At 44.1% G+C, this 11,985-nt stretch overlaps 1 protein-coding gene across 1 annotated transcript in view; it reads left to right on the plus strand.

Annotated features, from left to right (window-relative positions):
• The window catches only part of LOC109297398 (protein farnesyltransferase/geranylgeranyltransferase type-1 subunit alpha-like), a 14,899-nt gene that overhangs the window by 430 nt on the left and 2,484 nt on the right, over nt 1-11,985 (plus strand). The window contains exons 2-8 of the mRNA XM_019517126.1: nt 372-457; nt 1,812-1,926; nt 3,871-3,975; nt 5,617-5,743; nt 6,235-6,383; nt 9,354-9,416; nt 11,090-11,261. Coding sequence (XP_019372671.1) covers nt 372-457; nt 1,812-1,926; nt 3,871-3,975; nt 5,617-5,743; nt 6,235-6,383; nt 9,354-9,416; nt 11,090-11,261 — 817 coding nt within the window. The remainder of the gene's footprint in view (nt 1-371; nt 458-1,811; nt 1,927-3,870; nt 3,976-5,616; nt 5,744-6,234; nt 6,384-9,353; nt 9,417-11,089; nt 11,262-11,985) is intronic.

Here is an 11,985-nt window from a genome sequence, read left to right on the forward strand (position 1 = left end):
CCCCCCCCCCCCCCCCCCCCCCCAGCTTTGCCTGACTAGAAATGCAGCCGCCACTGCGGGGCAGTTGAATCTGCGTGTCGCGTGAATCAAAAGGATTCAAATGAATCAAAGCGCCTCCCTGCCACCCATCCCTGGCTGGGAATCGGGACTGGTTGAGTTTCTTGACTGCAGAGTTAGTAGGTGCTGGCGTGCTCTGCAGGGGGTCCTGTCAAATTGCATTTGGCTTGGGCGCTCCAGCACCCAGCAGGTTTAGCAGTGTTAAGGTAAAGAGCCAGGTAGTGGGGAGGGGGGGTGTTTCCTGGGGTGGGGTGGACCATGTTTGCTCTTTCTGATGATAAGAAAAGGTGAGAAGAAATATTTTGTGTTTGCAGGGACAGGGAAGAATGGGCTGATATCGAACCAGTACCCCAAAACGATGGGCCGAATCCAGTGGTACAGATTATCTACAGTGAGAAATGTAAATATCTTCTGCTATAAATAGTTTGAGGAAGCAAATCTTTACAGATTGATTATTGAGGTTTCATTTGTCAGTGATTTAATGGAAGTTAGACTTCGGTTTCTACTAACGTACATTTTTTGAGCGAAGTGTCACTGCTAGAAATCTATATACCAAGAGCTGCATTTTACCTACTTGTACATCTTGAAGTGAACATCTGCTAATGTTAAGGTTTTAATATTAAATATGGGGCCTGTTATTAGAGGAAATTCTTTAACGCAAGGGTGTCAGTTTCATCTAGCCCTGCAGGCTGGCTGAGTGATGGGGCCCATCTGTGGGCTGAATTGGGCTCATGGACCTCCACCCTTTCACCTCTACCTCTCTCCTCCCCCAACATATCTATCTAGTGGCTGCTCCAGTCAGTCTGGTCTAGGACCACTGCATGTGGTGCCTGGATGGCGCTACATCTGACATCTAGCAGATCAGAGATTGTGCCGCATGTGTCACCTGTTCCTGCCAGTCCAGGACCTGTGCTGAATGCAGTGCCTGTGAGTGCCACGTGCAGCACGGGTCCTGGACCGGCTAAAGTGGCGCTGTGTGCAGCATGCATCCCAGAGCAGACGCTGCATGTGGCACAGGGCAGCCACCACATGCAAAGGGGCTTCCACTGAAACTGGACTGTGCTGTATGTAGCGCCCATTTGGGCTGCTCTGGGGTCCATGTCACATGCATTATGGGTCCTAAACCAGCTGCAGTGACTGCCAGATCAGGAATGTTGGGGGAGGGCAAAGGGGGTCTGTGGGTTGATCCAGTCTGTGGATGGGACCCGTGCCATGGGCTTGCATCGCATCCTGTGTGGGTCTAATCAGACCCAGGGGCAGCACCCAGTTGAGTTCCATGGGCCAGATGTTTGACACCCCTGTTTTAAAGACTATGGTTTTTAAAAGATGAAAGAGTAGGATTGACAGTTTATGTAAAGAATATACCAAGCATGAAAGTTTGCTTGCTTAGAGCAGTCACGTCATGAAGTCTGATCAAAGGACTACAGGAAGGTAATCAAGTCTGAGCCTCTACTCAAAGCAGGAAAATCCCCATCTAAAACACCCCAGCCAAATTGTTGTCTTTTGTCTGTTCTATACTTAAAAGCTTGTAATGATGGAGATTCCATAACATAGGTTGTGGGATGTAGAGAAATAGCATTAACGGATGGAAGACAACTTTGGACATTATCTATTGACCAAGCTATGACCCGACATCTTCATGTATTGGGGAATGGTATTTGAGATGCACAAAGTTATTTTGGGGTGTTGCTTGCTGTTAAAATCTGCTAATTCAGGATTTCTTAGCGACTTTGGCTAATGTGTTATCTATTCAGTCAGAGATGTCTACGATTACTTTCGGGCTGTTCTGCAGCGGGATGAAAGGAGTGAAAGAGCTTTCAATTTAACTGCAGATGCAATTGAATTAAATGCTGCAAATTACACAGTATGGTAAGTTATAATTTTGGGGTTAATTTCTATGTAAAGTGGTTGATTAGGTTACCTCATTTTGTACTGAACTATTTCTGACAAAATATAAGTAAGGCAGAAGGTAAGGTAGATTTGCACCTTGTAGACCAGTGATTCTCAACCAGGGTGTTGCCAGATCCTTTGAAGGGTATTGCGAGGCATGGGGAGATAAGTAGATACATAAAACTTATAAGAACAGGCTCAGACTTGCCCCTGCCTGGATGACTCCCCACCCCTACTACCCAGCTGTTCTGCAAGGAGGTAACCACTATAATAGATGCATTAGTTTTTGAAATTGTGTGTCACTCAATTAACAAAAGTTATGGTGGAGTGCCTTGAGCACAGTGAAGGGTGTGTTGAGTCCAAAAAAAGGTTAAGAAACACTTTTATAGAGTAACTAAATCGGAGATATGTAGCGTAAGCTTTCATAAGCAGTACGCTTACAGCATCTGATGAAGTAAAATAGAAATAGTCATGCTTTGTGTTAGAAGTCTGCAAAGGATTGTAAAACTTCAGTAAGTTCACATGGAGTTGAAGGTTAGTATTTTCTGAGAAACACTTCGATATGCTATCATTAATTTTTGAGAATTTTATCTGATAGTCAGCTGTTACACAAAATCAGAACTCACCACCCAACTTCCCACCCCCTCTGCTGATTTAAGGTAACATGACAAAAGGTATTGAAAGTTCCTCTGCTGATGTAATTGCATACAAAAGAGGAAAACCTCTTCTTCATTTCAAGAGGTTTATAATAGCTAGTATTTATAGTAAATAATTTTGTTTCAGTTCCATAATGCCCTTTACAATATCTTCCAACTTAACACTCAGCTAAGTGTTAAATTGAAAAAAATATCCTTTTAAAATCATGAATTGTATTTTACATGATTTATTAGTTACCATTTTTTTGTATATTTTTTTTCCTACTAGTTTAATTGTTCATTTACTTAAGTTATGTTTTGATCAGGCCAAGGCTGTTTGGTTATGCAGGTATGGGATGTTACCACTAGGATTTCTTTTTGCCAGAGCCCCCCAAGGATTGACACGGCAAATAGTCTAATGTGGTATCAAGTGAACTTTAATAGTAACCTCTAGGCAATATTACAGGTTTCCTCCCCGTAATATGACCTGGCAAGTGGCTTCTTAGACATTACAGTAGTGACCGTTGGAAGTACCAGGTCTTGGGTCCTCCGCTGGGTGCGTGGGATCTTAGTTGCTGGCTTGCCGCTCTTTGAGCAGGAGCCCTGCAGCTGCGTCTGTCCTCCCTGGGTCACAGCATGCTGCATACATGTTCCTTTTTTGTCTATGACTTTTTGTATTTTCTTATCCCAAATTGTCCAATCCCCTGGCACTGTGCCAGGCACATTCCTTATAGGGAAACTGTTGTGCCTTGCTCACCTAGCACAGCAGTCACAGCACTCGCATCTCCCAGGGCCACAGAAGGCACTCTGTTCAGTTTTGTTGCTTAGTTCTGGGAAGGCCCGGACTATGGCTAAAAAGCTTTAGCATAACTCAGTTTCCCTGCTACATTGGGTAGACAGGATTTCATTTGAAATTTAAGATTACTGAGCTCTTAGGTAACGCACTGTTTTGTAACTACATTTATTTTGGTCATTACCAGCTGACCAGCAAGGGAAACATTATTTAGGATAAATAGTTTTGTATTTAAAAATTAGGTTACTTCTTAAAATTATTTTAACTTCGTCTCACTTAATTGTGGATGGGTTGCTTAGCTGTTTCTTAAGAGCTTTTGCAAAAAAATTGTTTTGCTGAATGATTTTGTATAATCTCAGAACTGCAGACACTTCCTATGCCTGAAGAAGGGTGACTGTGCCTGAAAGCTTGCTAAGAACTTTTTTTCCAACCAGTCAGCTGGTCTAATAAAAGATATCAAATCTACTCAAAAAACCTTGCCTGTATATTCTCTAGGCATTTCCGGAGAGTCCTTTTGCAGTCTTTGAAAAAGGATTTACAAGAGGAACTTAAGTATATTACAGCTATCATTGAAGACCAACCAAAGAACTATCAAGTCTGGTAAAATATTTTTTTAAATATACTTTTTATCTTGAAAAAAATATATTTTATTTTTCTAGAAGAAGAAAAAAAGTGGTCCTAAAAATGGGTGTGTGAGGGTTCAACTTTGCCATCTAACTAACTCTGACCCAGCAAACACAGGGGATGAATTTCAGTTTGTTAGTGTTTTGGATTTTGCTTTCCTGATGTGGAGAGCTCCTGAAATTTACGTGGGTGGAGAAGAATAGCCCTCTCCTTAGAGAAGAGACATAATAGAGTAATGTCTCTTTTACTCTTGGCAGAGATTACAGTTGTGAATCTCAAAGTAGTGGTTAATAATGAAACATATGCCAAAAATACAGATAAACGAAGTTGTAGCCCAACCGGTTCCGGCTACTATGTGCATATCTTCAGATGGTTTGCTTATTTAATAGAAACTTAGAAGTTACAAGTTTATTGCTATATGTTGAATTTCTTAGGTACTAAGACTTGAACCCATAGGTACTCCCGATAATGAGAACCAAGGCTATGATACATTTTACCATAGTTTCCAGTTTGGGACAATGTTTTTCCTGAAAAATAATAAACTTGGCTTCAGCTCTGGCTCTCCCTGCTGTGTCTGCCCTCTCCACTGCTTACACTCTGTCTCTGTCACAGCTGAAGCCAACCCCACTCCAGCCCAGGGCACAGAGCAAACATGGCCCCAGCTGTCTCACAGCTGCCACCATTGCTGCTGCTACCAGGCCTGGCTGGGGCCAGAGCGAGTGCATGGTCTGTGCCCTGGGCTCGAGCAAGGCCAAAGCCCTGCTAGAGCTGAGGGAGGAGCAGGCACTAGGATGGAGGACAGGTGCTGAAGGGAGGCAAGTAACAAAGCAGGCACTGGTGGCGTGGGGAAGCCAGCTGCCAGGAGGTGGAGGGGCAAGCAGTGGGGGCTGGGGAAAGCAGGTGGCAAGGGGCAAGGTGTGGGGAGGCTGGTAAGACTCCCCCACCACCTGTCCCCCTGCTACTGCTTTCCCTGCTTTGTGGTGAGGGGAATGAATTTAAGATGACCATCCAACAATTAGCATATATGGAAATTTATAACAATTATAATTTGGGGGTGTCATCTTAAATTTAGAAATCCTGGACTTGGGTAAATGTGGTATTTGTTTAAAAAATAAAAAGCAAAAACAAAACACCTCATGGGGGTAGAGAATTCTGCCCAGTGCTCTCGGAAAACCATTGTACAGTTTTCATTAGACTGAGACAGTAAAGGCACTTTTTGGTAGCATGCCAGTGGCATGCAAACTTACCTCTAGCCAGATCTGTGCATGTATTCAAACTTAGGTCTGTTTTTAAATTATTTAAAACTTCATTTTGTATGGTTTTTCTTGCCCATCTCTTAAGCATGTCAAGTAAGTTTAGCATTTCTCTAAAGGGGGATCGTATATCACTATGTCAGTACCTTGCTGGAATTTACTGTAGTCATTCAGGAATAAGTTTCTAAGAAGTTGTTTCTGGAAGAATTGGCTGAAGTTTATTTTATGTTTTTCAAGTCTTTTTCCAGTGAAGTTTTTCTGGAAATGTTGTCATTTTATATAAGGTGGTGTTTTTATAAACATTTAATATTGTTGTGAAATTGGATAGGATAGAGTTTAAACTCTAGTACCCTCCTGTCTTTAGGCACCATCGACGAGTGTTGGTAGAGTGGCTGCAGGATCCATCTGAAGAGCTTGAATTTATAGCTGACATTCTTAACCAGGATGCCAAGAATTACCACGCTTGGCAGCACAGACAGTGGGTTATTCAGGTATTATATCTAGGCCTGCCACATATTCTCTGTACAAGCCCTGCCCCTCCAGAGTTTGGGAGTTCTGCTTCTTAAATTGAATATCAGCCTTCTGCATTAGTTTAATCCTTCAGCATTCATGGAAGAAAAACAGTTGAGTTTGAGTGAACTCACAGTTCAGCTACACAGTTAGTTTTTTTAGCAAACTGGTGTAGAAATTTGTTTTTGGCTGTTTGCCCTTGTGCATGTGACTTGAGAGAGTGCTGGTAACATTTCTGATAACTGGGTTTCCTGACACTTGTAAATACTCCCTGTGACTTGGGCCAAACTTATCTATTAGGTTGAGTTCTTCACTAGAGTACAATCTGTGGGTCTAGGGATGGAAGACTTAGATTGGAGTTATTTAAATGAAACAAAGTTCTAGTTAGGTTTTTTGGGGGTGGGAAAGGGGAGTTAAGACGTAATGCATTCAAATGTGATTCTCTTCCCCCTTTTTTCTTACCTTATTTTAGGAGTTCAAGTTGTGGGACAATGAACTGGAATATGTAGATCAGCTTCTGAAAGAGGACGTGAGAAACAACTCTGTTTGGAACCAAAGACACTTTGTTATTTCCAACACCACTGGCTATGATGATTCTGCTATTCTAAACAGAGAAGTCCAGTTAGTAACACAATTTTATTTAGTAAACTTCGGCTTTTGCAGGCAAAGGAGGAAAATACTCTCAAATGCATATGGGGGTCTCATGTCCTTGATCTTCCTCAGTCTGGAGGAAAATACTTGATAAGTCAAGTATTCATGCTCATGTTAGATCCTCCAAATGCTTTTGGTACTATTGACCTGTCTGTGGACAACATGTGCACTGAGGAAGCTATGTTTGATTGGTTTTTTTCCTTGCTGAATATTCTGAGAAAGTGACTGTAGCCTAATTGTATTTCCCCTTTCAGAGTGCTTGTGCAGGGTTCCTTTTCTGTCCTTTTTAATCTACATACATGGCTAGAGAAAAAATATGAGTTGCAGAAAATGGCAGTGTGAGACATCTTTTACTTGACTCTTACTACTTTAACTTTCATTTAAGGGGACTAATTAGATTTCTTGCTGTTATGGGAAGATTGAGGGCCAGGGACAGCCAGAATGGCTTTCCTAAGTGGCCAAGAAATGAACATCAAGAAGCAACTTCCATCTTGCTTCTGCTACCCATGGTTTTCCTGCCCCCAAGCTCTTTACCTACAATGTACTTGCCATGAGGGTATAGCTTAAATCTACCTGAAAATAGAAGTGAGTGTAATACTCAGCAGTATACTTGTTTCAGCAGAGTATCCTACTAAGAGCATATTACACCAATATTTCATGGTCTGCAGTCTCTTCTGTTTCTGGGTAGAAACTGAGGCTTTATACATTGGTGCTAATACCATAAATGGCCTTGGGACCCATCTCCTTGAGTTCACCTCTTTTCCTATCCTGTACTGCCCTAGTTACAATCAGCACAGATGCTTGAGATGATTTCTAGGTATAAAGAGTGAACTGATGTGCAAGTCTCCTTTAGCTCTGGAGCAGGCCTGAAGTGGCACGTACGTAATTGGAGAGACATAAATCATTGAATTATAGAAAGGGTTGGAAGGGACTTCAGGAGGTCATCTAGCATCTATTAATGAAAACATAAGAAGTAGGGCTCTGCAAAGCTTCATTCCCTGATTTCATTTGGTGGAGATTTGGCCCAATTCGGTGGCTGAATCTCCAAATCCAGATTGAATCTGGAGACCCTTTAATTTCTCCAAATCAAATGAGAACCCTCCATCTGCCCCACCATCTCAGCGTTTACGGACTGCACCTGGTACCTCAAGGTATGTAGAAAAAGCATTTAAAGCTGTGTCTATGCCCAGATCTCCGAATCGGCATCAGATCTTCAGATTCAGCCGAATCGAATTGGGACAGTGATCCAAATTAAGTGATTGAATTGCTGTCCGAATCCAACTCCGAATTGAATATGGCCTGTTTTGCACACTCCTAATAAGAAAGAAACTTCCCAGTCTGAATTCCAGATCCCTGGGAAATGGTCACGGGTGGTAATTACAAAAAAGATTTGTCTCCGAATTGAGCTCATTCCGGAAGGGAAATGAAGACGTGAAACTGCTGTACCATTTCTAGAGCTATTCTTTGGAATGGAGCCTGAGCCTTTGTGTCTGTCCGTGAGAAACAACTATGCAATCATTAATAGGCTGAGAGAATGTAAATGGAAACAAGAGAAGCTCTCTTCCCCACGCCCCATTATTTTGTGCTTTGCTTCCTCTTGGTCTTAAGAAAAGTTACTATACCTCAACCATTTCCATCTTACATAGGTATTGCCAGATTTCCTTCTTCCAAGCTAGGGAAAGATTCCCCTGTGGATCTGTTTGTGAAACACAGGTGACCGGGTGTTCAGAACTCACATTGTGAAAGCCTTAACCTGCTACCAACTTCAGATACGGACTCTGTACATAGAACCTTAGACTGCCTGTTGTTGCCAAGCTCTCCCTTGGCTGGCATATGTTCGGTCCCTCTAGTAGTGTTTGCAGAAAGACAAGATGATTCAGGTGTTTTTAGACTCAGAACTGCAAATCAGTGTTGGTCATGTCTAGAAGTGAGTTGTGCTGCTGGGAGTGGAAGGCGAAGGCTTCTTTTGTACAGTTGGAAATGTGGCTAGTTGTTTTCTTTGATGCTCTCTTTGGTGAGAAGCTTCCTTGCCATGTTCTTGGATAAGCTCCGTTTGCTCTTTCCCATCAGATTAACTCTGTCACCAATCTGAGCTTGGCAAGACCAACCATTGCCCCAGTGACTCTTATGCCATATGCCTTCTAGTGAGTTTGCACAGCTGTCACTTATTAGCCTTGTAACTGGCACTCTGCGAACAAGTATGTTGAGGCATGTGAAAGGATTGAATCCAGCTTGTGTGCTCAGTAGCAAGCTGAATGCCCACATGTGCCTAATGCTATAAACCTTTCCTGCCTTCTCTCATAAGAGGCCAGCTTTACAAAGTATGTGAGAAATGTACTCCTCAACATGCTATCAAACAGTATATTACAGGGGTTGTCAACTGGGGGTAGGCGGGAAAGTCCTAGCGGGTACACACGGGCAGGCAGGGACAGAGTGCCACCACCCCACACCACAGCCTTCCAGGATCAGGGAGGGGGAGTGAGGGCAACAGTGCCCCTCTGTGGGCCGCACAGGCACTGGCCGCATGCGAGGGAAGCTTGCACGCCGCCGCCACCCACCACCCTGCGCTGCTGCCATTCCACATCCAGCCACTGGGGGAACATTTATTTAAAAAGGTTGAAAACCCCTGGTATATTAGATATTAATGTAGACAAGATTCCTCTCTGTCAGTGAACATCCCCCAAAATAGCAAAAATCAGTATTGCCAGTTGAAGTGTCTTTGGGCAAGCTGTGATATGCCTTATCATGACATTTAACTGCAGTTAAATTTTAGGATACTATAGGTTGTATCGGTGCCTAAAGTGGTCACCAAAAAGATGTGTTGAATACAGACTACAGGGAGTGATGAATTTGGGTAATGAAATGAACACATTTCTCTGATGTTTCTGTCTGATAGAAATGCTGGTCTTTGCATTCATAAGACATTTCTTTTTTTCACAGGTACACTCTAGAGAAGATCAAGGCAGTACCGCATAATGAAAGCGCGTGGAACTATTTAAAAGGGTGAGAATTGTTTGTGGAATAAGAAGTTATGTTTGAGACATTATTGTAGCTTGTTAGTGTTCACTGCTTGCAGGTAGAGGTTCACCAATACATCAGTCTGATATTGGATCGGTACCAATACGAAGAAAATTGTCTATATCAGCCCTATGGGGGCCAATAAATGTCCGTGCTGTACGCTGCCACAGTATGGATCAGAGCCGACAGTGTGGAGAGCTACCAGCAGCTGATAAGTCGGAAGGGGAGGGGAGGGCAAGGAGGCGGCAAGGAGCAAGGGGGGGGCACAAATCAACACCCCCCACAATGAGGGAGGTGGCAGGGGCAGGCACTGCCCAGTGGTGGCACAGGACAGAGGCACGGCTCGTTAGGTGGAGGTGGTGTGCCCCCGGATCTGCACCGGGTGGAGCCAGAGCCAGTACTGTGCAGCTTTTCTCACTGGGGGCTAGGCTTGGAGCAGGCTCCGGTGGTTCTGGGAGGATGTTGCAGCCACCCTGATTTTGCCATAGCTCCACTCCCAGCCCTGTGCCATCGCCTGTCGCAGCTGCGGCTTTTCATGGCACTTGGGTGGAGGCAGGACATTCAGCTGGGGCTGTGCCAGGCCACAGTGCAGGGCTGGGAGCAGAGCTGTTGTGATATTTGGGGTAGTTGCAACCTCCTCCCAGCGCTGCCGGAGCCTGCTCCAAACCCAGCCCCCAGTGAGAAGAGCCACACAGAGCCGACTCCAGCTCCCCGTCACAGCTGCTGCCCGCCCCGCACTGCGCAGACACTGGGGCACACACTGCCCCGCCCTCTGAGGGTGCAAGCAGTGGTGGGAGCTGCCCCCACCCCATGAGCCATGACTCCATCCCACACTGACCCCCCCGGGGCAGCGCCTGCCACTGCCCCCTCTCTTACCACGGGGGGGTGTTGATCTGCAGCCCCCCCCACACCTCTTCCCACCCCCATCCACTTCCACCACACCCGACTTACCACCTGGAGGCAGCTGTATTGGATATCAGATTGGTAGTGGCCAATATTCTTCCTTAAATATCGGCTCTCGGTATCTGCCCCCAAAATCTCTGTCGGTGCACCCCTGCTTACAAGATATTTCACTTTACATCTTCCCTAGCTAGAAGTTTATGTAGCTGTGGGGAAAGAATTGAGAACCAGTGATGTAGAACAGCAGTCTTCATCAGCCCAGGGTTAGGTACCGTGCCAACCAAGCAGCCAGAAACTCCTATATAAAATGGATAGTATCATAACCAAAACTATGGGTCACTTCCTATATAATTGTTGACAGGAGGATTATGACAATGTTACATCTTTAAAATGCACAGCTAGTGAACTCTGGTGACTGTTCCCAATAGTTTTTAAGTACCAGGAATATGAAAGAAGTTGCTTCCTTCACAGAATACCAGATCTAATCTCCTCACAAAGCAGAGGATGAGAAGAGACTTAGAAGGATTAAGGTTAACTAGTCAAGATGCTGTGCTGCTTCATGACTTCTAGCACACCTGAGATATGCCTCTAACCTACTATATAGTTGCATTATCTTGTAGCTGTATTTTTAAAAAATGTCTTTTTTTTGCCTGTCTCTACATTAGAATAATAAATCTTCAACTGCATCTGAATCAAAGCCAAAACTGACATTTTAGCACCAGGTTTGCTAGGGTAATGCTGACTGATCTCTGCTTCAGTATTCTACAGGATCGTGGTCTTTCTAAATATCCAGACCTATTAGAGCAACTTCTGGATTTACAGCCAAGCCACAGTTCTCCCTATCTAATTGCCTTTCTGGTAGACATATATGAAGACATGCTAGAAAACCAGTGTAGCAACAAGGAAGAAACTCTAAACAAAGCTCTAGAGGTGAGTCAAGAGGGCTTTATTTTTCTGTTAGGGACAATCTGTCTGAGCCAGGTGCTTTTGTTTACTTGTTGCTGCACAAAACAGAAGGCAAATATTTTCTTAATAAAATAGCTGATAAGTTGGAAGGGGAGGAGAGAGGGGAGGAAAGGCTCAGGGTTCTGTCTTGTGATGCTGCTGCAGCACCAGTCTTCCTCAGCTCCTGCCTATCCTTTGCCGGTGCACTGCCGTCAAGATTTGGTGGTGCTATTGCACCTCACAACTTTGTACCTTGCCTACTTCAGTGCTGTTCTGCTAAGCATTGCTTTTTGACTGACTTTGGTGATTGAAGATGGTTGTGATACTTTGGCTCATTGAACAAGGCAAAGTCTTCCCCTTTGTGGAAGGAACAAAGTAGAGCATTCATAGACAGTATTTGTACCTTGTGGGACTGGGGCATAATATACAGTAAGGGCTATGGCTCTATTCCATTTTCATAAGGGTGAAAAAAATATACAGGCAGTCTACAGACTTAAGACATAATTTTCTGGAACCAACTGCGTCGTAAGTCGAAACATTGCAACTTGGAACCAGTTTTCCTATAGGAACAATGCTATAAATGGGGGATTGGTTCCTTTACAACGCTGGATACAGCTGCATCTAGCTGGTAAGTTTATTGTGGTGTAAGGGGAGGGGAAGGGGTGTGAGGGGGGCAGATCAGGGTCCCCTGCAGTGAGGGAGGGGCTGG

This window comes from Gavialis gangeticus, unplaced genomic scaffold, assembly GCF_001723915.1.
Source record: "Gavialis gangeticus isolate Ggan-Ray unplaced genomic scaffold, GavGan_comp1, whole genome shotgun sequence".
In the NCBI taxonomy this organism is placed as follows: Eukaryota; Metazoa; Chordata; order Crocodylia; family Gavialidae; genus Gavialis; species Gavialis gangeticus.